The 25,898-nt window shown below is 48.9% G+C and overlaps 1 protein-coding gene across 7 annotated transcripts in view; it reads left to right on the top strand.

Moving 5' to 3' along the window:
• Positions 1-25,898, top strand: part of PDZD2 (PDZ domain containing 2) — a 205,404-nt gene that overhangs the window by 78,211 nt on the left and 101,295 nt on the right. Inside the window, exon 1 of one of the 7 annotated variants that reach the window (XM_077282189.1) lies at positions 11,410-11,549. The exons of 5 other annotated variants lie outside the window; for them this stretch is intronic. Coding sequence is in view for 1 of the 2 variants with exons in the window: in XM_077282180.1 (XP_077138295.1) it covers positions 11,499-11,569 (71 nt within the window). In the remaining variant the exon portion in view is untranslated. Of the gene's footprint in view, positions 1-11,409; positions 11,570-25,898 lie in introns of those variants that run through there. One more of the 7 variants, XM_077282180.1, reaches the window with a different exon arrangement.

The raw sequence follows: 25,898 nt of genomic DNA on the forward strand, positions 1-25,898 counted from the left end.
CATGGCCAGGGCTTGTATTCTTGGTCTGTGCGCAGCCTCGCATGGCCAGGGCTTGGGTTCTTGGTCTGTGCGCAGCCTCGCATGGCCAGGGCTTGGGTTCTTGGTCTGTGCGCAGCCTCGCATGGCCGGGGCTTGTGTTCTTGGTCTGTGCGCAGCCTCGCATGGCCGGGGTTTGTGTTCTTGGTCTGTGCGCAGCCTCGCATGGCCGGGGCTTGTATTCTTGGTCTGTGCGCAGCCTCGCATGGACGGGGCTTGTATTCTTGGTCTGTGCGCAGCCTCGCATGGCCGGGGCTTGTGTTCTTGGTCTGTGCGCAGCCTCGCAAGGCCGGGGCTTGTGTTCTTGGTCTGTGCGCGGCCTCGCATAGCCGGGGCTTGTGTTCTTGGTCTGTGCGCGGCCTCGCATGGCCGGGGCTTGTGTTCTTGGTCTGTGCGCGGCCTCGCATGGCCGGGGCTTGTGTTCTTGGTCTGTGCGCGGCCTCGCATGGCCGGGGCTTGTGTTCTTGGTCTGTGTGCAGCCTCGCATGGCCGGGGCTTGTGTTCTTGGTCTGTGCGCGGCCTCGCATGGCCGGGGCTTGTGTTCTTGGTCTGTGCGCGGCCTCGCATGGCCGGGGCTTGTGTTCTTGGTCTGTGCGCGGCCTCGCATGGCCGGGGCTTGTGTTCTTGGTCTGTGCGCGGCCTCGCATGGCCGCCGGGGCTTGTGTTCTTGGTCTGTGCGTGGCCTCGCATGGCCGGGGCTCGTGTTCTTGGTCTGTGCGCGGCCTCACATGGCCGGGGCTCGTGTTCTTGGTCTGTGCGCAGCCTCTCATGCCCAGGACTTGTGTTCTTGGTCTGTGCGCGGCCTCGCATGGCCGGGGCTTGAGTTCTCGGTCTGTGCGCAGCCTCGCATGGCCGGGGCTTGTGTTCTTTGTCTGTGCGCGGCCTCGCATGGCCGGGGCTTGTGTTCTTGGTCTGTGCACGGCCTCGCATGGCCGGGGCTTGTGTTCGTGGTCTGTGCGCAGCCTCGGCTTGTGTTCTTGGTCTGTGCTTGGCCTCGCATGGCCGGGGCTTGTGTTCTTGGTCTGTGCGCGGCCTCGGCTTGTGTTCTTGGTCTGTGCTTGGCCTCGCATGGCCGGGGCTTGTGTTCTTGGTCTGTGCGCGGCCTCGGCTTGTGTTCTTGGTCTGTGCTTGGCCTCGCATTGCCGGGGCTTGTATTCTTGGTCTGTGCTCGGCCTCGCATGGCCGCCGGGGCTTCTGTTCTTGGTCTGTGCTCGGCCTCGCATGGACGGGACTTGTGTTCTTGGTCTGTGCGTGGCCTCGCATGGCCGGGGCTCGTGTTCTTGGTCTGTGCGCGGCCTCGCATGGCCGGGGCTTGTGTTCTTGGTCTGTGCGCGGCCTCTCATGCCCAGGACTTGTGTTCTTGGTCTGTGCGCGGCCTCGCATGGCCGCCGCGGCTTGTGTTACTATGTGCTTCATACTACTCTCTTAATATCGTGAGAACGTCTTTGATATCATTTATCCATTTATCAAAAATCACTTTTTTTATTTTTTGCAAAGGTCTCCCAAACTGTCCTAGTCTGGGACCTGTGTCATAAGTCTGAGAAAGTCAGAGACGTGTAAGTATGAGCCCCTCCAACATCATTATTAAAAAAAAAAAACTAAAAAAAACATTCAATAACATGCAATTTTCACACTGGCCACTGGAGTTTTTTAAGGCGCATACTTCCTGTCCTTTCAGGAAGAGTTTTCAGCACTTTCCTTGTCAGCAGAGGCAGGATTACAATTTCAGCTAACACCTCTATATACAGCTATATACACTATATACACAGGATCCACCATTCACAACAGGTGATGTCACAGCTCACCTCCTCCTGTACAATTACTGATAACACCTCTATATACAGTAGATAACACAGGATCCACCATTCACAATAGGTGATGTCACAGCTCACCTCCTCCTCCTGTACAATGACTGATAACACCTGTGTATACAGTAGATAACACAGGATCCACCATTCACAATAGGTGATGTCACAGCTCACCTCCTCCTCCTGTACAATGACTGATAACACCTCTATATACAGTAGATAACACAGGATCCACCATTCACAATAGGTGATGTCACAGCTCACCTCCTCCTCCTCCTGTACAGTGACTGATAACACCTCTATATACAGTAGATAACACAGGATCCACCATTCACAATAGGTGATGTCACAGCTCACCTCCTTCTCCTCCTGTACAATGACTGATAACACCTCTATATACAGTAGATAACAGAATCCACCATTCACAATAGGTGATGTCACAGCTCACCTCCTCCTCCTGTACAATGACTGATAACACCTCTATATACAGTAGATAACACAGGATCCACCATTCACAATAGGTGATGTCACAGCTCACCTCCTCCTCCTGTACAATGACTGATAACACCTCTATATACAGAAGATAACACAGGATCTACCATTCACAATAGGTGATGTCACAGCTCACCTCCTCCTCCTGTACAATGACTGATAACACCTCTATATACAGTAGATAACACAGGATCCACCATTCACAATAGGTGACATCACAGCTCACCTCCTCCTCCTGTACAATGACTGATAACACCTCTACATACAGGAGATTGCACACGCTCATTAGATGCTTTAATACAATAGATAGGGCCAGTCTGCTCATTTGTGCCAATGTACTTGTGCATTTACTAAAATGGGAAATTAGAGTCTAAAAGAATCACCAGTGACCGGTGTGAAAGAAAAACCTGATTTAAACAATGTAATTTTCTAGTGACAAATTCCCTTTAAGAAATTAAAGTGATTGCAGGAAATACTGTAAGATAAAACCCTCCCAATACTATTACTCGCCTTGTATATCCCCCAGCGCTCCTGCTTCGGGGGTCCCCGCCGGTCTTTTTGTGCTATTTGCAATGCCGTTTCACCATGGGACCAAAATTACTGTAATGTTAGCACAAAAGGAGCGAGACCGCTGCGATCGATGATTGACTGCAGCAGCCATCTGAGTGCACCACATATTATTGTACCATCGATGTAAGCTGGAAATGTACCACATACGGTTTTGCTGCAGTTTTTTACGTGTCTCTCATTTTCTTCTTGCGCCACATACCAATTAATGGCTGTCATAGAGGGGACTTCCCTGCTTCGGACCCCCATTGTGAGCTACAACAAAGGAGCCCTATGTAAGGGTGGCCTCCGTTATGGTGGACCGGGCTGGTCAATATTATTGATTAATGATATTTCCGTCCTCCATTCCTTCCCATCCGCACACACGGCGGGCTCTTCCTGATGACCTGAGCACCCGGCACTGCGCAGTGGACAGTGTGTAATCTCGCCATATGTCACGGGCGTCTAATAGGTGTTTGCTCGGTCACTGATGGCCTCTAATGCTCCCTCCATGTCTGAGCGAGGGCTGATTAATGGTCTGATGAGCTAAGCGTGTACCAGAGCATCTAAGCTGGGACCCACCGGGATCCGGTCACATCACATGGGGGTCATACAGAACAGTACGTCACTCTGTTCCAGCACAGATCGGTTTTATTCCATCTTATAATGAATCCTAATCATTTTGAAATTTGATTTTGCCCAATTCAGTGCGAATCAAAAGTTCTCCTAAGCGTCCAGTTATCCTGATAAACATGTATGCCACTATTCTCCTCTTCTCACACACTAATCTTCCTCTATGCTGTCCTGTCACACACTGCACAGTTTATTCAGTGTTTCTTTCCGCATTTCTATTACTAAGCTGTGAGGTATGATGTCCTTTCACTATCCAGATTCACCATAAAACTGCTGCTGCATTCCCTGCCTCTGCTTTTATACGGGCTATGATTCTCCCTCCCTTCATGTTCTTTATAAGGTACCATTTTCTCAGTTTATTCAGTGTTTCTTTCCCCATTTCTATTATTAAGCTGTGAGGTTCAACGTCCTTTCACTATCCAGATTCTCTATAAAACTGCTGCATTCCCTGCCTCTGCCTTTATATGGGCTATGATTCTCCCTCCCTCCATGTACTTTATAAGGTACCATTTTCTCAGTTTATTCAGTGTTTCTTTCCCCATTTCTATTATTTAGCTGTGAGGTTCGACGTTTTTTCACTATCCAGATTCACCATAAAACTGCTCCTGCATTCCCTGCCCCTGCCTTTATACGGCCTATGATTCTCCCTCCCTCCATGTACTTTATAAGGTACCATTTTCTCAGTTTATTCAGTGTTTCTTTCCCCATTTCTATTATTTAGCTGTGAGGTTCGACGTTTTTTCACTATCCAGATTCACCATAAAACTGCTCCTGCATTCCTTGCCCCTGCCTTTATACGGCCTATGATTCTCCCTCCCTCCATGTACTTTATAAGGTACCATTTTCTCAGTTTATTCAGTGTTTCTTTCCCCATTTCTATTATTAAGCTGTGAGGTTCGACGTCCTTTCACTATCCAGATTCACCATAAAGCTGCTGATGCATTCCCTGCCTCTGCCTTTATACGGCCTATGATTCTCTCTCCCTCCATGTGCTTTATAAGGTACAATTTTCTCAGCAGCCAATATTTAGAAATGTGCCGTAATAGGGTACACGGACAACTCAATCTGTCCATTACCTGTATTAGCAGAGCAATTATGTTTTCCTGATTGTGGGTTTATGATTGGTGGATCCTGTGTGATCTATACATAGGCGTTACCTGTCATTGTAATCTTGTATGTAATGATAATGAAACAGCTTAAAAGTGATCCCTACAGAACAGGACATATCAGTCTATTATGAGGCCATTAAGAGACACACAAATGGTGCTGCTGCTTTCTAGTAAGTGTTTTGTCTCACCACAGTGCTGGATTCAAAGCTACACTGCTCAGTACCTCTGAATAATGTCCTCCATGTTGCTGCTGCTGCTTCTGAACACTTACTACATAGATGCAGGAGTGCAGAAATCCCTCATGCCTGTGTGCTGGGTATGGGAGACATCCTAGCGGCAAGTCGGCACCCACTAGCCCAGAGACAACAGAACATTTTTAGATAGGGCCGACAGAGGGTAAAACTGTTGAAAAATTCAGTATTGGTAAAAAATTACCAATTTTGATGAATCAACTGAAAACATCTGGAAACTCCCTGACCCTAAAAAACACAGGAAAATGCATCTAGAATGCACTTAAACACAAAGATAAAAACACCAAAAAGTAGGCGAAAAAGCAGACGTGCTATAAGGAATTGGCCCTTGGTGTTTTACTACACATCTCCAGGAGCAGAATGTGTCTTTGTTCGGGTTGTGTAATATTTAATTGAATTACTTGCTCTGTGTTGACTTGTCGCGGTCATTGTGTCCAGTGCGCAGAACATTGTTTCCCCTGGGAAAGTTTTCAATTTTCGGTTTCTTATGGACCCTTCACCAGAGTCCAAATGAACAATACTCAACTTTGTCTGAGAAAATGGTCAATTCTGTCCATTCAAAGTCTCCTAGTTGTGTCTTGACTATGATCAGCTCAAGTAAAATCTCTCCAATGTTGTTCCTGAAAAGTAGGACGAGTGTCATGCGAGTAAAATGCGATTTCTCACCTAACATCTGTATGATAGTTTTCTAATTAATAAAAGAATCTTATATACAGAGATAGAAATATGTCAGTGAGATATATCATCAGTGTAGCTTACTGTACATGTTTCATTTAATCTTAATAATCAAAACGTAAATTCAGTAGGCCAGGAGACATAAGCTATTCTCTTTATGTTGACTTTTGAGTTTATATGTTTTTCTTTGCTTGGTCAAGAAGCAGACTATTGTTCGTATGAGTTTCAAGTTGATGTTTGTTGTCACTTATTGTCTGTTATCTCTGGAGGACAGGGACACAGGGTAATTGAACAATAGATGTTTGTTAATATGTTGATTACACATTGTACCAGCAGAGCTAGTTTGTTGACCTGCAAAATGGAGAAGGATGAACTATGCAGATTGACTAAATACTCAATGAGAGTTAAACTCATCCCAAATCCTCCCTGACCTGTGGATGATGTCCTGAGCCACAGACAAAAAGGGAGTTCTATCGTTCTGCAAAGAGAATCAAGTATCTTGATAGAACAACAGCCAGGTCATCATGACTAAATAAAGGAACACACTACCAGGATAACATGGCTCTATCAAGAGGGACACGGATGTGACATTCTACAGGATGCTAGCGTAGGGAACCACGGCACCATCTGAAAGAAAACAAATCTGCTGCACTGACCATCATTGAACCCATGGATACATTTGGGGAAGGCAGGATTTGGACCCACTGGTCACCTGAGCCCCATGGAGATATTCAGAGAAGCAAGGTTGTGACCCTCCGGTCACCTGGCCACATTCCTCAATGGACTGTTGGCTTCCTAAGCTTGTTGTTTCCTCTTCTCTGTGCGTGCCACAGGTGGGTGGTAGTTGGCCCTGGAAGCTCTGAAGTCGCAGTTGCTCTAATACCGGCGAGTCAGTAGAAGGGTGAGACTCTGTAATTTGCACCATGTTGTGTATTTGGTGGGACTGTTCTATATGTTGTCTGTTTTGTGGTTCAATTAATCAATTGCACATGATAAAAGGAGTGCAGACGTTCAGTGGGATGAGCTCTGGTCCTTGCGGTCGACAAGCGTACTCACTGACCCCCCTGTGTCTACACCCATGTATTTAACTAATTAAAAAAAAATAACCAGCTGAGGTAAAGCAGCAGCTGGAGGCTGGTGTTATTCTGGGAAGGGGCTATTATCCATGGATCTTCCCAGCTTATTAATAACGGCACACAGCTGTCTGCATAGCTTTTACTGATTATTAAAACGGGGGTCTCCCCTCATTTTAATGTCAGGCTGTTTAGACTTTGCTTGTTATCAACCCAAAAACCTTTACCCCACTTGTCAGCACACCAGAGCAAGTGGAAAGAGCCAAGGCTAAGCCCCAGAATTGGCATCTCTAAAGGATGCGCCATTTCTGGGGCATTTAAGGGCTGATGTTATTAGTCTGGGAGGGGGCCAATAGCCATGTCCCCTACCCGCATATTAATATCAGTCCGCCGCTGTCTGTTGAGCCTTTGCTGGTTATTAAAATTAGGAGGGTACCCCTTTTTTATAACAAAGGTGATGCAAACAGCTGTGAGCTGTTATTTATAAGCTGGGAAGATCTATGTATAGTGGCCCCTTCCGAGAATAATAACACGATCCCCCAGCTGTCTGCTTTCCCTCAGCTGTTGAGAAAAATGACACTTTTTTTCTTACTTTTTTATATTTTATTAATTAGTTGAATACGTGTCACCGTAAGCTATACCCGCAAAGCACTGATGTTAAATCTCAGTGACGTCTTTCTATCTATCTATTCTATGTCTATATCCATTCTATCCTGACGGGTCACGATGTGCATTTACTGTACTTGGGTTTCCTATGAGATTGGTGCGTAAAAATTGTCCAGTATATGTGGCCACGAGACTGTATAGTTATTTTCTGATACAGCGCAACAAATCTGCATGAATTGATAATAATTCTCTCTTCCCACAGTCGCCACTAGGGGGAGCTTTTTGTATATCGATTACACAATGAACTCAATAAGAAAATTTGCCACCAGCCCCTTTTTTTAGCCAATTATTTGCTTCCTGATGGCTTTTTTTTTAAAACTTTATTTATAGCAACAGAAGAGAACATAACAGGGGGAAAGGACATATAAGACTGCGGGCATCCATTGAATCCATCAGTAGGATCCACCCTCCTAAGCCGTCTATATGGGCATGCGGGTCATAGGGAGCTGAATAAAATGATACCTTGATACCTGCTATCCGATGTCTTATTCCAGAGAAATCCATGTTTTTTAAAATATGTAAATGAGCTGTTAAGATCTACGGGCGGGACATAGATCTCCTGGAGACTCCACCTCCAGAGCTGTGCCAGTGTGAGACGTGTAGATCAGGAGAGCAGATGGTTGTGAAAGCGATAAGGGGCAACATTTTTGACACCAGAATTCTAGAGTAAGATTTTCCTCTTCATGGGATTAGCAGGACCCCGACCGATTAGACTTAAAGGGGTCTGGCAGGAATCGGCTCATTCATGGCAGTGTTTGTAGCTGAAAAACAAATCATCAAAGTCGCAGCTATTTAAAAATCTTGGAACTTTTGTCATTTTTTATACCAGTTTCTTCCAGCTCCACCAAAATGAGTGGGAGTTTTACAGGGAATCTGTCTCTAGGTTTTTCCCACCTAATCTGAGCACGGGGAGACCCTGATTCCAGCGATGTGTCACTTACTGGGCTGCTTGCTGTAGTTTTATAAAATCAGTGTTTTATCAGCAGGAGATTATCACTAGACGACTAGTAAACCTGCTGCGAGGTAGTCCTCCATATTCATGAGCTCTGTCTAACCAGACACCACCACTGATTGGCTGGTTTTTGCCTATGCACAGTGTACACAGAAAGCTGCCAATCAGTGGTGTGGGCGGGGTTATACATAGCTCAGCATTCAGAGAACTGCTAGATCTGCAGCAGAGAAGACTGTGATTGCATCAAAATGACAACAAGCAGCCTCAGTAAGTAACACATCACTGGAATCAGGGTCTCTGTCCCTACATCACGCTGCTCTCGCCTGCTGACAGATTCCCTTTCAGCTGACCATACACATTAGATGGCTGTTGGCCAAACAATACATCTGGGGATCATACAGCCGACTCCCCCATACACAGCAGTGATTGGCTCCTGTGTGCTGTATGAGATAGCGGCAGGTGCAGCCCCCATTACTCTGTAAGGGGGTCTCTGGATATCCTGCAGAGACCCTGCTCCATCCCTGACCAGCAGGCAGACAGCTTCTTCTATCGCCACCCTGCAGGGATCAGAGGATCATTGTGGGGCTCACGACCCTCATGTGCGACCCTCATGTGCGACCACCATGTACGACCATCATGTGCGACCATCATGTGCGACCATCGTGTGCGACCATGTACGACCCTCATGTGCGACCATCGTGTGCGACCATGTGCGACCATCGTGTGCGACCACCATGTACGACCCTCATGTGCGACCACCATGTACGACCCTCATGTGCGACCATCGTGTGCGACCACCATATACGACCCTCATGTGCGACCACCATATACGACCCTCATGTGCGACCATCGTGTACGACCCTCATGTGCAACCATCGTGTGCGACCCTCATGTGCGACCATCGTGTGCGACCCTCATGTGCGACCATCGTGTGTGACCACCATGTACGACCCTCATGTGCGACCATCGTGTACGACCCTCATGTGCAACCATCGTGTGCGACCCTCATGTGCGACCATCGTGTGCGACCACCATGTACGACCCTCATGTGCGACCACCATGTGCGACCCTCATGTGCGACCATCGTGTGCGACCCTCATGTGCGACCACCATGTGCGACCCTCATGTGCGACCATCGTGTGCGACCACCATATACGACCCTCGTGTGCGACCATCGTGTGCGACCACCATGTACGACCCTCATGTGCGACCACCATGTGCGACCCTCATGTGCGACCACCATGTGCGACCCTCATGTGCGACCATCGTGTGCGACCACCATATACGACCCTCATGTGCGACCACCATGTGCGACCATCGTGTGCGAACACCATGTACGACCCTCATGTGCGACCATCGTGTGCGACCACCATGTGCGACCATCGTGTGCGAACACCATGTACGACCCTCATGTGCGACCATCGTGTGCGACCACCATATACGACCCTCATGTGCGACCACCATATACGACCCTCATGTGCGACCATCGTGTACGACCCTCATGTGCAACCATCGTGTGCGACCCTCATGTGCGACCATCGTGTGCGACCCTCATGTGCGACCATCGTGTGTGACCACCATGTACGACCCTCATGTGCGACCATCGTGTACGACCCTCATGTGCAACCATCGTGTGCGACCCTCATGTGCGACCATCGTGTGCGACCCTCATGTGCGACCATCGTGTGTGACCACCATGTACGACCCTCATGTGCGACCATCGTGTACGACCCTCATGTGCAACCATCGTGTGCGACCCTCATGTGCGACCATCGTGTGCGACCACCATGTACGACCCTCATGTGCGACCACCATGTGCGACCCTCATGTGCGACCATCGTGTGCGACCCTCATGTGCGACCACCATGTGCGACCCTCATGTGCGACCATCGTGTGCGACCACCATATACGACCCTCGTGTGCGACCATCGTGTGCGACCACCATGTACGACCCTCATGTGCGACCACCATGTACGACCCTCATGTGCGACCACCATGTGCGACCCTCATGTGCGACCATCGTGTGCGACCACCATATACGACCCTCGTGTGCGACCACCATGTGCGACCACCATGTACGACCCTCATGTGCGACCATCGTGTGTGACCACCATATACGACCCTCATGTGCAACCATCGTGTGCGACCATCGTGTGCGACCCTCATGTAGGACCCTCATGTGCGACCATCGTGTACGACCACGTGTGACCCTCATGTGCGACCATCGTGTGCGACCACCATGTAGGACCCTCATGTGCGACCATCGTGTGCGACCACCATATACGACCCTCGTGTGCGACCACCATGTGCGACCACCATGTACGACCCTCATGTGCGACCATCGTGTGTGACCACCATATACGACCCTCATGTGCGACCATCGTGTGTGACCACCATGTGCGACCACCATGTAGGACCCTCATGTGCGACCATCGTGTACGACCACGTGTGACCCTCATGTGCGACCATCGTGTGCGACCACCATGTAGGACCCTCATGTGCGACCATCGTGTACGACCACGTGTGACCCTCATGTGCGACCATCGTGTGCGACCACCGCGCTCAGCCTGTTAGCGGGGTTCACATCGTTACACACAGGAGTTGGGCTGACTGATCCCCAGGACTTGGGGCCATCGGCGGCTGGACAGGAGGAGGATCGCGACCTCTAACCTTCTGGGATCTCCGCTACCCAAAAACGTCCGATATACCGAAGTCCTGTGAACGGGACGTAGATCCGTTTTTGGTGCAGATTTTTCCCCACTCATTAATAAAGGGTTAAACCTGCAAGTCACAAATCCGCACCGTGTGCACAGACCTCAGGGTCCTCAGGCGCTTTGCCGGAGTCAGGAAATCCTTCAGTTTCTGTAATAATCTGCACAGAAAATAATCGTCAGCTCTGCAGTGTGTGCACAGGCCTGTCCTGCCGGCGCAGAGTCCCAGGTGCCGCACTGGGGAAGCGGCTGTTCCCGGTGACTGATCCCGGGCCCGCGGCTCCCGCTTTCTCCACAGTTCATCACCTCAGATCGAGAGCAAGAAAGTTTTTCTTCCAAGTTTAAAGGAAAAATCCCTTGTGCTGTCCGGAGCCGGCAGTATGTGCAGTGTTAGGTGAGTCAGCAGTGCAGGGGTTAACAGCAGGAGGAGGCGGGGCGGAGCTGCCGTACGGGGGATGCTCGGGCTGCGGCTCTGCACAACCGGAGAGTCCGGGGAGCGGGCGGGATGCGGGGAGCGGGCGCCGCGCCATAGAGGAGCGGAGCACCATGGCCGGACAGCCGGGAGGAGGAGGAGCGGGCGGCGGCTGCACTAACCAGGTGTGTGACCCGGTAACCAGGTGTGTGACCCGGCGAGAGGAGCACGGAGGGAGCGGAGCAGGGGAGAGGTAGCAGAGCCGAGCTTGTCATAGGTAGTCGAGCTGATCTTGTCAGATAGCAGAGCCGAGCAGGTCATAGGTAGCAGAGCCGAGCAGGGAGAGGTAGCAGAGCCGAGCAGGTGATAGGTAGTCGAGCTGATCCTGTCAGATAGCAGAGCCGAGCAGGAGATAGGTAGCAGAGCTTAGCAGGTCAGAGATAGCAGAGCCGAGCTTGTCATAGGTAGTCGAGCTGATCTTGTCAGATAGCAGAGCCGAGCAGGTCATAGGTAGCAGAGCCGAGCAGGTGATAGGTAGCAGAGCCGAGCAGGTCATATGTAGCAGAGCCGAGCAGGTGATAGGTAGCAGAGCAGGTGTAGTAGATCCAATCTTGTTAGGTGTAACAGAGCTGTGAGATACAGCAGAGCTTGCTGGTGCAGAGTGGGGTTTGTAATTTCTCCGGTTCCGCAGTGCTGTCACTATATGTTGCTTATGAATTTACATTTGGACTGCAGATTAAACGACTGCAAACTCCTCTCTGCCCGTCCGTGTTATGTAATGTGTGTGTGGGGCTTATACTGGGATGCAATAGACCCAGAGATCAGTACAGAGATATATATATATACTAGATGGTGGCCCGATTCTAACGCATCGGGTATTCTAGAATATGCATGTCCACGTAGTATATTGCCCAGCCACGTAGTATATTGCCCAGCCACGTAGTATATTGCCCAGCCACGTAGTATATTGCCCAGTCACGTAGTATATTGCCCAGTCACGTAGTATATAGCACAGCCACGTAGTATATTGCCCAGCCACGTAGTATATTGCCCAGCCACGTAGTATATTGCCCAGCCACGTAGTATATTGCCCAGTCACGTAGTATATTGCCCAGTCACGTAGTATATTGCCCAGTTACGTAGTATATTGCCTAGCCACGTAGTATATTGCCTAGTCACGTAGTATATTGCCCAGTCACGTAGTATATTGCCCAGTTACGTAGTATATTGCCCAGCCACGTAGTATATTGCCCAGTCACGTAGTATATTGCCCAGTCACGTAGTATATTGCCCAGTTACGTAGTATATTGCCCAGCCACGTAGTATATTGCCCAGCCACGTAGTATATTGCCCAGTCACGTAGTATATCGCCCAGTCACGTAGTATATCGCCCAGTCACGTAGTATATTGCCCAGCCACGTAGTATATTGCCCAGCCACGTAGTATATTGCCTAGTCACGTAGTATATTGCCCAGTCACGTAGTATATTGCCCAGTTACGTAGTATATTGCCCAGCCACGTAGTATATTGCCCAGCCACGTAGTATATTGCCCAGCCACGTAGTATATTGCCCAGCCACGTAGTATATTGCCCAGCCACGTAGTATATTGCCCAGTCACGTAGTATACTGCCCAGTCACGTAGTATATTGCCCAGTTACGTAGTATATTGCCCAGCCACGTAGTATATTGCCTAGCCACGTAGTATATTGCCTAGTCACGTAGTATATTGCCCAGTTACGTAGTATATTGCCCAGCCACGTAGTATATTGCCCAGTCACGTAGTATATTGCCCAGTTACGTAGTATATTGCCCAGCCACGTAGTATATTGCCCAGTCACGTAGTATATTGCCCAGTCACGTAGTATATTGCCCAGTTACGTAGTATATTGCCCAGCCACGTAGTATATTGCCCAGCCACGTAGTATATCGCCTAGTCACGTAGTATATCGCCCAGTCACGTAGTATATCGCCCAGTCACATAGTATATTGCCCAGCCACGTAGTATATTGCCCAGTCACGTAGTATATTGCCCAGTCACGTAGTATATTGCCCAGTTACGTAGTATATTGCCTAGTCACGTAGTATATCGCCCAGTTACGTAGTATATTGCCCAGTCACGTAGTATATCGCCCAGTCACGTAGTATATCGCCCAGTCACGTAGTATATCGCCCAGTCACGTAGTATATCGCCCAGTCACGTAGTATATTGCCCAGTTACGTAGTATATTGCCCAGTTACGTAGTATATTGCCTAGTCACGTAGTATATTGCCCAGTTACGTAGTATATTGCCTAGTCACATAGTATATCGCCCAGTTACGTAGTATATTGCCCAGTCACGTAGTATATTGCCCAGTCACGTAGTATATCGCCCAGTCACGTAGTATATCGCCCAGTCACGTAGTATATCGCCCAGTCACGTAGTATATTGCCCAGTTACGTAGTATATTGCCCAGTTACGTAGTATATTGCCTAGTCACGTAGTATATTGCCCAGTTACGTAGTATATTGCCTAGTCACATAGTATATCGCCCAGTTACGTAGTATATTGCCCAGTCACGTAGTATATCGCCCAGTCACGTAGTATATCGCCCAGTCACGTAGTATATTGCCCAGTTACGTAGTATATTGCCCAGCCACGTAGTATATTGCCCAGTCACGTAGTATATTGCCCAGTTACGTAGTATATTGCCCAGTTACGTAGTATATTGCCCAGTTACGTAGTATATTGCCCAGTTACGTAGTATATTGCCCAGTTACGTAGTATATTGCCCAGTTACGTAGTATATTGCCCAGTTACGTAGTATATTGCCCAGTTACGTAGTATATTGCCCAGTTACGTAGTATTTTGCCCAGTCACGTAGTATATCGCCCAGTCACGTAGTATATTGCCCAGCCACGTAGTATATTGCCCAGCCACGTAGTATATTGCCTAGTCACGTAGTATATTGCCCAGTCACGTAGTATATTGCCCAGTTATGTAGTATATTGCCCAGCCACGTAGTATATTGCCCAGCCACGTAGTATATTGCCCAGCCACGTAGTATATTGCCCAGTCACGTAGTATACTGCCCAGTCACGTAGTATATTGCCCAGTTACGTAGTATATTGCCCAGCCACGTAGTATATTGCCTAGCCACGTAGTATATTGCCTAGTCACGTAGTATATTGCCCAGTTACGTAGTATATTGCCCAGCCACGTAGTATATTGCCCAGTCACGTAGTATATTGCCCAGTTACGTAGTATATTGCCCAGCCACGTAGTATATTGCCCAGTCACGTAGTATATTGCCCAGTCACGTAGTATATTGCCCAGTTACGTAGTATATTGCCCAGCCACGTAGTATATTGCCCAGCCACGTAGTATATTGCCTAGTCACGTAGTATATCGCCCAGTCACGTAGTATATCGCCCAGTCACGTAGTATATTGCCCAGCCACGTAGTATATTGCCCAGTCACGTAGTATATTGCCCAGTCACGTAGTATATTGCCCAGTTACGTAGTATATTGCCTAGTCACGTAGTATATCGCCCAGTTACGTAGTATATTGCCCAGTCACGTAGTATATTGCCCAGTCACGTAGTATATCGCCCAGTCACGTAGTATATCGCCCAGTCACGTAGTATATTGCCCAGTTACGTAGTATATTGCCCAGTTACGTAGTATATTGCCTAGTCACGTAGTATATTGCCCAGTTACGTAGTATATTGCCTAGTCACGTAGTATATCGCCCAGTTACGTAGTATATTGCCCAGTCACGTAGTATATCGCCCAGTCACGTAGTATATCGCCCAGTCACGTAGTATATTGCCCAGTTACGTAGTATATTGCCCAGCCACGTAGTATATTGCCCAGTCACGTAGTATATTGCCCAGTCACGTAGTATATTGCCCAGTTACGTAGTATATTGCCCAGTTACGTAGTATATTGCCCAGTTACGTAGTATATTGCCCAGTTACGTAGTATATTGCCCAGTTACGTAGTATATTGCCCAGTTACGTAGTATATTGCCCAGTTACGTAGTATATTGCCCAGTTACGTAGTATATTGCCCAGTTACGTAGTATTTTGCCCAGTCACGTAGTATATCGCCCAGTCACGTAGTATATTGCCCAGCGACGTAGTATATTGCCCAGCCATATAGTATATTGCCCAGCCACGTAGTATATTGCCCAGTCACGTAGTATATTGCCCAGTTACGTAGTATATTGCCCAGTTACGTAGTATATTGCCCAGTTACGTAGTATATTGCCCAGTTACGTAGTATATTGCCCAGTTACGTAGTATATTGCCCAGTTACGTAGTATATTGCCCAGTTACGTAGTATTTTGCCCAGTCACGTAGTATATCGCCCAGTCACGTAGTATATTGCCCAGCGACGTAGTATATTGCCCAGCCATATAGTATATTGCCCAGTCACGTAGTATATTGCCCAGTTATGTAAAATAAAAAATAAACATATACTCACCTTCCGAAGTGCTGTTGAAGCCCTGGCGCCTGTGTGTGGTGCATGTGGCAGCTTCCGGTCCCAGGGATGGTATGAGCACAGGACCTGTGATGACGTCGCGGTCACATGACTGTGACGTCATGGCAGGTCTTTCTCGCATAGCATCCTTGGCACCGGAACCTGCCGCTTGCACTGCCGAGGACACCGCGCCACGTTGGAGGGTGAGAATAACCTTTTTTCATTATTATTATTATTATTTGTAACAGATCTTTTTACTATCGATGCAGCATAGGCAGCATCAATAGTCAAAAGTTGGTCACACAGGGTTAATAGCTGCGTTATTGGAGTTCGTTACACCGTGGTCCATTAACGCTGGCATTAACCCTGTGTGAGCGCTGACTGGAGAGGAGTATGGAGCGGGCGCTGACTGCGGGGAGGAAGGAGTGACCATTTTGCCGCCGGACTGTGCCCGTCGCTGATTGGTCGTGGCAATGGTCGTGGGCGTTTTGCCACGACCAATCAGCGACTTGGATTTCCATGACAGACAGAGGCCGCGAACAATGAATATCCGTGACAGACAGACAGAAGTTACCCTTAGACAGTTATATAGTAGATATATATATATAGACCCATAGATCAGTACAGAGGTATAAGCCGACACGAGTATAAGCCGAGACCTCTAATTTTGACACAAAAAACTGGGAAAACTTAATGACTCGAGTATAAGCCTAGGGTGGGAAATGCAGCAGCTGCTGGTAAATTTAAAAAATAAAAATAGATGCCAATAAAAGTAAAATTAATTGAGACATCAGTAGGTTAAATGTTTTTGAATATCCATATTGAATCAGGAGCCCCATATAATGCTCCATAAAGTTTATGATGAGCCCCATAAGATGCTCCATAGACACATTTGCGCCCATATAATGCTGCACATGGCTCCATACAGACATTTGCCCCATATGCTGTTGCTACAACAAAAAAAAAAAATCACATACTCACCTCTTGTCGCTCAGGCCCCCGGCACTTGCTATATTCACCTGCTCCCCGTTCCACTGTCGGCGTCGCTGTGTCTTCCCCGTCCCCTGCACTGACTGTTCAGACAGAGGGCGGCGCACACACTAATCGCGTCATCGCGCCCTCTGACCTGAGCATCACTGCAGAGGATGCAGAAGACGGAGCGGCGCCGACGGTGGAACGGGGAGCAGGTGGATATGCCCCCGTTATACTCACCTGCTCCTGGCACGGTCCCTGCAGTCCATGCTTCTCCGGGCGCTGACAGCTTCTTCCTGTGTTCATCGGTCACATGGTACCGCTCATTACAGTAATGAATATGCGGCTCCACCCCTATGGGAGTGGATTCGGGTCCATATTCATTACTGTAATGAGCAGTACCATGTGACCGCTCACTACAGGAAGAAGGCGCTGGAGAAGCATGGACTGCAGGGACCGCACCAGGAGCAGATGAGTATGATTACACAGCTCCCCCTTCCCTGCCGACCCCTGGGAATGACTCAAGTATAAGCCGAGAGGGGCAATTTCAGCCTACAAAATGGGCTTAAATTCTCAGCTTATACTCGAGTATATACGTGTATATATAATATAAATATATATATATATATATATATATATATATATATATATATATATATATATACCCATAGATCAGTACAGATATATATATATAAGTGGACACAGATGTATGGATCTGACGCAGCCGATACATGTGCAGATCTGTAGACGACGTTCCTGTGAGCGATGGCTTCTCGCCTGTCCCTTACTCTCCGCCGCTCTCTCATGTTCTTGGTTTCTTCCCTTTATAACTTTTCGCCTCTTTTGCTCCTGATAAGTTGTGAAACTCCTCACACAGCGGAGCTGAGGATTCTGGATGTTAGAGATGTAGCAGAGCTGGATTTACTATCTATGGCTCTTACTCTCCATCTTTTGATATGTCGCTGAGGGTGAGCTGTAGGTTTACCTGCAGTCCTATGTAAACCGACTGGTAACTCTTGGGCTGGGGATGTTTTATTCCAGCTCTGCTACATGTGAAGTTCCTGTAGGATTCTGGATGTCTTTCCTCTGGTCTCTGGTGGAGCCGTCCACTACTTTTCTATTGTTTTTTTCTGCTGTGACCTCTTGGGTGTTTTTTTTCCTGCGGATGGCCGAAGACTCCTTCTTTGACTCCAAGACAGAAATCTGACCTCTTAGATAAACACATCTGGGATCTGTCATTTTTTTGACCTTGTTGCAAACTCCTCTTCATCCTCGTAGTTTCCTTCATGTGATATTTACTTTATGTTCCTTGGAAAATAGGAGTCGAGTTTAATCCACGTTCAGTAACGGCTGTCAGGACGCATCTATTGTAAGTTTACATAGGACTGCAGCTCAGCCTACTGCATTACCTTAACTTTGCTTTATCTCAATGCACCCTTAATTAAAGGGCTATCCCATTAGGATAATATGTTTTTGATGGGTCCGACCTCCAGATCACACACAGAATGCAAAACGAAGAGAGGGAGAGGAGTGTCAGTACTTTAGCACGTGCCCCCGTACTCACAGGGCACAATGAGGCCCCATTGGACCCTAAACTGAGATTATGGGAGATGTGACCGTACACACCTGGACCTGCATCCATAGAAGCAGTTGTATTGACCTGCATGCGCTGACTAGCTCCTCCATACAGTCATGGTCCAGCCATAGGGTCTTCACTTCCAGCACAGCATTCAGCTGAAAAGGACTTGTGGGAGGAGCTGCTGGTTATCTGTTTATGTTGATTTTAGCCAATTGGCAGCTCCAGAAAGTTTTCATAATGTTGATTGGTGGAATCCAGTTTCACTGTGCTCCTCCCTACATGTCCTTTTTATCTGGATCCCAGGCAGTGTATGGTCTCTTCTCGGGTTAGGTGATAATCATTGGGTTAGAGTAACAAAAATGGGGAACTAATGTGAGGCTCTCCGTTGGCCCTATTAACTATCTGTGGGAGTGATGGCAGACTGAGTGCAGTGTTCTGCAAGGCTTCGGAGTTGTGGAGTCGGAGCCCATTTTGGTGGTTGGCTGGTTAGTGCTGCAGATCAGACCTCAGTGCTCCTCTGCTTTTGGTTGCAGTGGGTACGGAATAGTGCTCGCCCTCCCCTCCATTGTAGTTTTTCCTAGCAGTGTGGGGGCTCCTGTAATCCTGAAGGATTGGAAGGTACTTTCCATGCAGTCATAGTGCGTGCTGCGGCCGGTCCTGCTGTTTGCTCAGTCATTACCTTCCTTCCGTATATTTCAATGCGTCTAATATAATTTCTGAGATTTCATTCTGCGCAGAGAGTAAATAAACCCATTAATGGAGAGGATACCAAGCCAAATAGTGATCCTGATGGGTGGAGTACAGGGATCTCCACATCGGGGGTCCTCTATGGCCACTGGCCCCTTCGGAAGGTGCCCCATAAAGACAAGGTAGAGTGGGCACCGTCCTTTTTGAGCCTGAAATTATTTTTTTCTGTAAAGCTAATCATTCAAGAGATTTTATGTTATAAACCTCATATATCTTTTAAATAGATCTTGTAGACTTGATGAGGCCGATGTACTCACTGTGAAAAGCCATGTCAGAATGACTGTATAATGCTGGCATTAAAATAAATCTTTTATTAGAACAGCTAAAGTGTGAGAGATCATGAATTCAAGTATATTCAGCTGTAGCGCAGGGAGGAGGGACACTGAGGAACTTTCAGGTAAGCCATTGGGAGATTAATTTGTAGCAGGGAGGAGGGATGCTGAGGAACTGTCAGGTAAGCCAGGGGGAGATTCAGCTGTAGCAGGGAGGAGGGACACTGAGGAACTGTCAGGTAAGCCAGGGGGAGATTCCGCTGTAGCAGGGAGGAGGGACACTGAGGAACTGTCAACTATGCCAGGGGGAGATTCAGCTGTAGCAGGGAGGAGAGACTGAGGAACTGTCAGGTAAGCCAGGGGGAGATTCAGCTGCAGCAGGGAGGAGGGACACTGAGGAACTTTCAGGTAAGCCATTGGGAGATTCACCTGTAGCAGGGAGGAGGGACACTGAGGAACTTTCAGGTAAGCCAGGGGGAGATTCAGCTGTAGCAGGGTGGAGGGACACTGAGAAACTGTCAACTAAGCCAGGGGGAGATTCATCTGTAGCAGGGAGGAGGGACAATGAGGAACTCTCAGGTAAGCCATTGGGAGATTCAGCTGTAGCAGGGAGGAGGGACACTGAGGAACTGTCAGGTAAGCCATTGGGAGACTCAGCTGTAGCAGGGAGGAGGGACACTGAGGAACTTTCAGGTAAGCCATTGGGAGATTCAGCTGTAGCAGGGTGGAGGGACACTGAGAAACTGTCAACTAAGCCAGGGGGAGATTCATCTGTAGCAGGGAGGAGGGACAATGAGGAACTCTCAGGTAAGCCATTGGGAGATTCAGCTGTAGCAGGGAGGAGGGACACTGAGGAACTGTCAGGTAAGCCATTGGGAGACTCAGCTGTAGCAGGGAGGAGGGACACTGAGGAACTTTCAGGTAAGCCATTGGGAGATTCAGCTGTAGCAGGGTGGAGGGACACTGAGAAACTGTCAACTAAGCCAGGGGGAGATTCATCTGTAGCAGGGAGGAGGGACAATGAGGAACTCTCAGGTAAGCCATTGGGAGATTCAGCTGTAGCAGGGAGGAGGGACACTGAGGAACTGTCAGGTAAGCCATTGGGAGATTCAGCTGTAGCAGGGAGGAGGGACACTGAGGAACTGTCAGGTAAGCCAGGAGGAGAATCAGCTGTAGCAGGGAGGAGGGACACTGAGGAACAGTCAACTAAGCCAGGGGGGAGATTCAGCTGTAGCAGGGAGGAGGGACACTGAGGAACTGTCAGGTAAGCCAGGGGGAGATTCAGCTGTAGCAGGGAGGAGGGACACTGAGGAACTGTCAGGTAAGCCAGGGGGAGATTCAGTTCTAGCAGGGAGGAGGGACACTGAGGAACTGTCAACTAAGCCAGGTGGCGATTCAGCTGTAGCAGGGAGGAGTGACACTGAGGAGCTTTCAACTAATCCAGGGGGAGATTCTGCTGTAGCAAGGAGGAGTGACACTGAGGAACTGTCAACTAAGCCAGGGGGAGATTCAGCTGTAGCAGGGAGGAGGGACACTGAGGAACTGTCAGGTAAGCCATTGGGAGATTCAGCTGTAGCAGGGAGGAGGGACACTGAGGAACTGTCAAATAAGCCAGGGGGAGATTCAGCTGTAGCAGGGAAGAGGGACACTGAGGAACTGTCAGGTAAGCCTGGGGGAGATTCAGCTGTAGCAGGGAGGAGGGACACTGAGGAACTGTCAGGTAAGCCAGGGGGAGATTCAGCTGTAGCAGGGAGGAGGGACACTGAGGAACTGTCAACTAAGCCAGGAGGAGATTCATTGGGTGGAGGAACACTGAGGAACTGTCAGGTAAGCCAGGGGGAGATTCAGCTGTTGCAAGAAGGGACACTGAGGAACTGTCAACTAAGCAAGGGGGAGATTCAGCTGTAGCAGGGAGGAGGGACACTGAGGAACTGTCAGGTAAGCCATTGGGAGATTCAGCTGTAGCAGGGAGGAGGGACACTGAGAAACTTTCAGGTAAGCCAATGGGAGATTCAGCTGTAGCAGGGAGGAGGGACACTGAGGAAATTTCAGGTAAGCCATTGGGAGATTCAGCTGTAGCAGGGAGGAGGGACACTGAGGAACTTTCAGGTAAGCCATTGGGAGATTCAGCTGTAGCAGGGAGGAGTGACACTGAGGAACTGTCAACTAAGCCAGGGGGAGATTCAGCTGTAGCAGGGAGGAGGGACACTGAGGAACTTTCAGGTAAGCCATTGGGAGATTCAGCTGTAGCAGGGTGGAGGGACACTGAGGAACTGTCAACTAAGCCAGGGCGAGATTCAGCTGTAGCAGGGAGGTGGGACACTGAGGAACTTTCAGGTAAGCCATTGAGAGATTCAGCTGCAGCAGGGATGAGGGACACTGAGGAACTTTCAGGTAAGCCATTGGGAGATTCAGCTGTAGCAGGGAGGAGGGACACTGAGGAACTTTCAGGTAAGCCATTGGGAGATTCAGCTGTAGCAGGGAGGAGGGACACCGAGGTACTGTCAACTAAGTCAGGGGGAGATTCAGCTGTAGCAGGGAGGAGGGACACTGAGGAACTGTCAGGTAAGCCAGGGGGAGATTCAGCTGTAGCAGGGAGGAGGGACACTGAGGAACTGTCAACTAAGCCAGGAGGAGATTCAGCTGTAGCAGGGAGGAGGGACACTGAGGAACTTTCAGGTAAGCCATTGGGAGATTCAGCTGTAGCAGGGAGGAGGGACACTGAGGAACTGTCAACTAATAGTAGAAGAAAACATGGCACTCAATAGAAAAAAGTTTTTTGTAGGTGCTCAAGTAGGGTCTCAAACCCATAGAACAATAATAGAAAAAAATTGGCACTCAGTAGTGAGGAAAATTATTTTGCTTCTTATTATTATTAATGCATCCAGACAAAATTAATGAATAAATGTTTTCGGTCCAGCAAAGGACCTTCATCAGACAGTTCTTTAGTGTGAACTGGATGTAGAAGCAATCTAAGAAGGTATAAGGAGCGTCCACAGATTATGTAACAGCCTGCTGCAATAGGTATAATCTGCTGCAATAGGTATGATCTGAGATATGGAACACCAATCACACAGGGAGGATAAAGCGCCGGGGCATGTGGCAACATTCAGTTGCAGAGGCAAAGCGCTGTGTCCGGATCAGTGAGGAGGAAGCGTGGCAACGTGCCGTGCAGCAGGAGGGATACCTGATACCTTCTTAGATTGCTTCTACATCCAGTGGATGGAGATTCCCCAGCAGCAAGGAGGAAGGACACTGAGGAACTGTCAATCAAGCTAGGTGGGTCGAGATTCAGGAGCAGCAGGGATGAAAGAAGATCAGGCTGGGTGGACAGAGAGGCAACACCAGCAGGGAAGAATCAAGCTAGGTGGTTGGAGATCCAGGAGCAGCAGGCAGGGCAATTGGGCTATGTGGATAGAGATTCCCCAGCAGCAGGGAGGAGAGACACTGAGGAGCTGGTCTTCAGGTTAGGTTTGCAGAGATTAAGCAGCTGCAGGGAGGAGGGTTATTGAGGAGCTGTCAATCATGCTGGGTGTGTAGGAAGTGAGAAGAAGTATTCCTAAAGTATTATACAGCCGGTCTGACATGGACTTTCATGTGTGCAGTCACCACAGTAAAGTCTGGTGACCGATCTGCTGTAAGATAAGAGACATTCTCCTGGACTGAGATATTGATGCATTAACCCTTGACCGCTGATCAGTATGAGATTAGTTGGTTGCCCATACATGCACAGTGTAGTGGCCGCTCTTGTGTACTACTGCTCTGGGCTGGCCTCTGACAATAGCAAGTGCTCACGCAGTGGCTGTAGCGATGTATATGAAGGCAGCACAGGATTCTTCATTGCTGCCCTAATACTAGTGATAAATTGGGGAATTGCTTACAAGGCAGTTCCCTAAAAAACTGTCATCGTATTGTAACTTCACTAGATCAGTCAGACGTTAATCATGCAGCATCACTAATGGGCTTCACGTGTGGAAGTGTCGATCATTGCCCCCTTTCTCCCAGACCAAAATAACAGCTGGAATGTTTGGATAAGACGAGTACAACTTGCGCTGTGTATGGCCGAGCCCCGGAGGATGAGAGGCGCTGCCTCGCCCTTCGTGTGGTTTTACAGTAAATTCCACTTGTGTGGTATCCGTGTGGTTACAAGAAATATTTTCAGTTGAGTAATAGTTGGAGAGAGATGAGGGAAGGTAGATATGTGCCGAGCAGCGACTGAGGGGAAGGCGCCCCACCAGCCCATGCCGAGACGGCCATATTGTATGCTGCACCTGGGACATATTGACCCAATTGATTCCACTGCTCCGTATTATACGGGCCTTGCTCGGACCTTGGTGCCCGGCCATCCAAATCCAGCGCCTCCTACTTTCCTATGGACGATTAGACATCCCAGAGTCGATCGAGTATTGAGGTCACAGGAAGAACCGTACAGTATGGAAATGTGAATGAAGACTAAGCCGCTAAAAGGTCCAAACATTACACTGCTACTCCGATAGCTTCAGTAATCCACTGTTCAGGACAAGATCTGTATGGGGGATGGCTGTGTACGAGAGGGACGGCTATGTACGGGGGATGGCTGTGTACAGGGGACGGCTGTGTACGAGAGGGACGGCCGTGTGTGAGAGGGACGTCTGTACGGGGGATGGCTGTGTACAGGGGACGGCTGTGTACAGGGGACGGCTGTGTACGAGAGGGACGTCTGTACGGGGGATGGCTGTGTACAGGGGACGGCCGTGTACGAGAGTGACGGCCGTGTGCGAGAGTGACGGCCGTGTGCGAGGGGGACGGCCGTGTGCGAGGGGGACGGCCGTGTGCGAGGGGGACGGCCGTGTGCGAGGGGGACGGCCGTGTGCGAGGGGGACGGCCGTGTGCGAGGGGGACGGCCGTGTGCGAGGGGGACGGCCGTGTGCGAGGGGGACGGCCGTGTGCGAGAGGGACGGCCGTGTGCGAGAGGGACGGCCGTGTGCGAGGGGGACGGCCGTGTGCGAGGGGGACGGCCGTGTGCGAGGGGGACGGCCGTGTGCGAGGGGGACGGCCGTGTGCGAGGGGGACGGCCGTGTGCGAGAGGGACGGCCGTGTGCGAGAGGGACGGCCGTGTGCGAGAGGGACGGCCGTGTACGGGGGACGGCCGTGTGCGAGAGGGACGGCCGTGTACGGGGGACAGCCGTGCACTGGCAACGTCCGTGTGTAGGGGACCGCGATTTATGCAGGGCTAATTCAGTTTTAAGGCTGGGGCTAAACAGCGTCTTTGTCTATGATGTCTGTCACATGGCCAGCGTCCTCTCAGTGTTGCTGCTACATCGAAAAGCAATACAAGTCAGTGGGACACATTGTGAGTCCAAAGCCATAAAAAATCTGATGCGTTGGACTTTTTGCCACTTTCTTGTCGCAAACCAGCCTTATTCAGTGTATTGCGCTGTGACACGTAGCAAAATTGGAGAAAAAGTTGCCACGCAGCCTAAAAGTGGCTCCAAAGTTGGGCATCGGCTGTGGCCCTTGCAACGCTTGCCCGGCGCTCCCCGTATACAGCAGGGACCTTGGAAACACACAAACCTTTCCGATAACTTCTCTTGTTCAGTCGCCCTCTCCGTTACTGAAATGCTTTGTAAACATTATTTTTGGAAGCTTCTAGAATAAATGGCACAAAAGCGAAACGGATCGTCCTGAGAGTGTGAGGCGGGCGCTCCCCGAAGCCGCTTCTCATCAATATTAACCGCTCGGGTTGTGTAAGGATCGCCCTGATCTATTTTCAGATTGAAAGCTTTTTTTTTTTTTTTTCGTTCTCTGCAGATAAACATGGGACCTTTTTATATAGGCCAAGTATTAAGAATGCAGGAGGCAGTCTCATCCGATTATTTCAGCTCCATGTGCCAGCCTCTAAATATTAGATCACCGCAGTCAGACATCCCTGTTAGATATTTGTGCATTATATGCAGAATCTGTGCAGGGGCGGTTGTGCTGGTACTGTAAACCACATCTTAAAATTTAGCATTGAAATAACGCAGCAAAAACGCAACGTGTGAACATTAGCCTTAAAGTGTGTTTTTTCCCCATTTTCTTATATAGATAGTTCATGTAAATTCACTCACTTTTGCAATTTGTTGCTTATTAAAACGTGCAGCCGTTCTTGAGATATTAACACTTTTCTATTGTTTCCAGCTCGTTGCTTAGGAGACCGACCACCTCTGCTATCTAGCCTGTAAGCACTGCACTGAAGCTGGAGGGAATTAGGAGGTAACCGCAAGCATTAGATATCCTGGAAAAGCTTCAAAATAGTGCTTACAAGCTCAATAGAAAAGCACTGCACATTTTCTTTTTGTCTGGCAGCGGCGGTCGGTCTCCAAGGCGCCAAGACATAAACAAAAAAAAAGTTAATAGCTCAAGAACGGCTTAAAATTTTAAGAAGCAGTAAATTGCAAAATTGCTTGTATTTCCAAGCACTCTTTAAAAATACCCATTTTACTACGAGTGAAATAACCTCTTTTAATACTTACACTCTT

Source organism: Ranitomeya variabilis, chromosome 1, assembly GCF_051348905.1.
Source record: "Ranitomeya variabilis isolate aRanVar5 chromosome 1, aRanVar5.hap1, whole genome shotgun sequence".
NCBI classification, from domain to species: Eukaryota; Metazoa; Chordata; class Amphibia; order Anura; family Dendrobatidae; genus Ranitomeya; species Ranitomeya variabilis.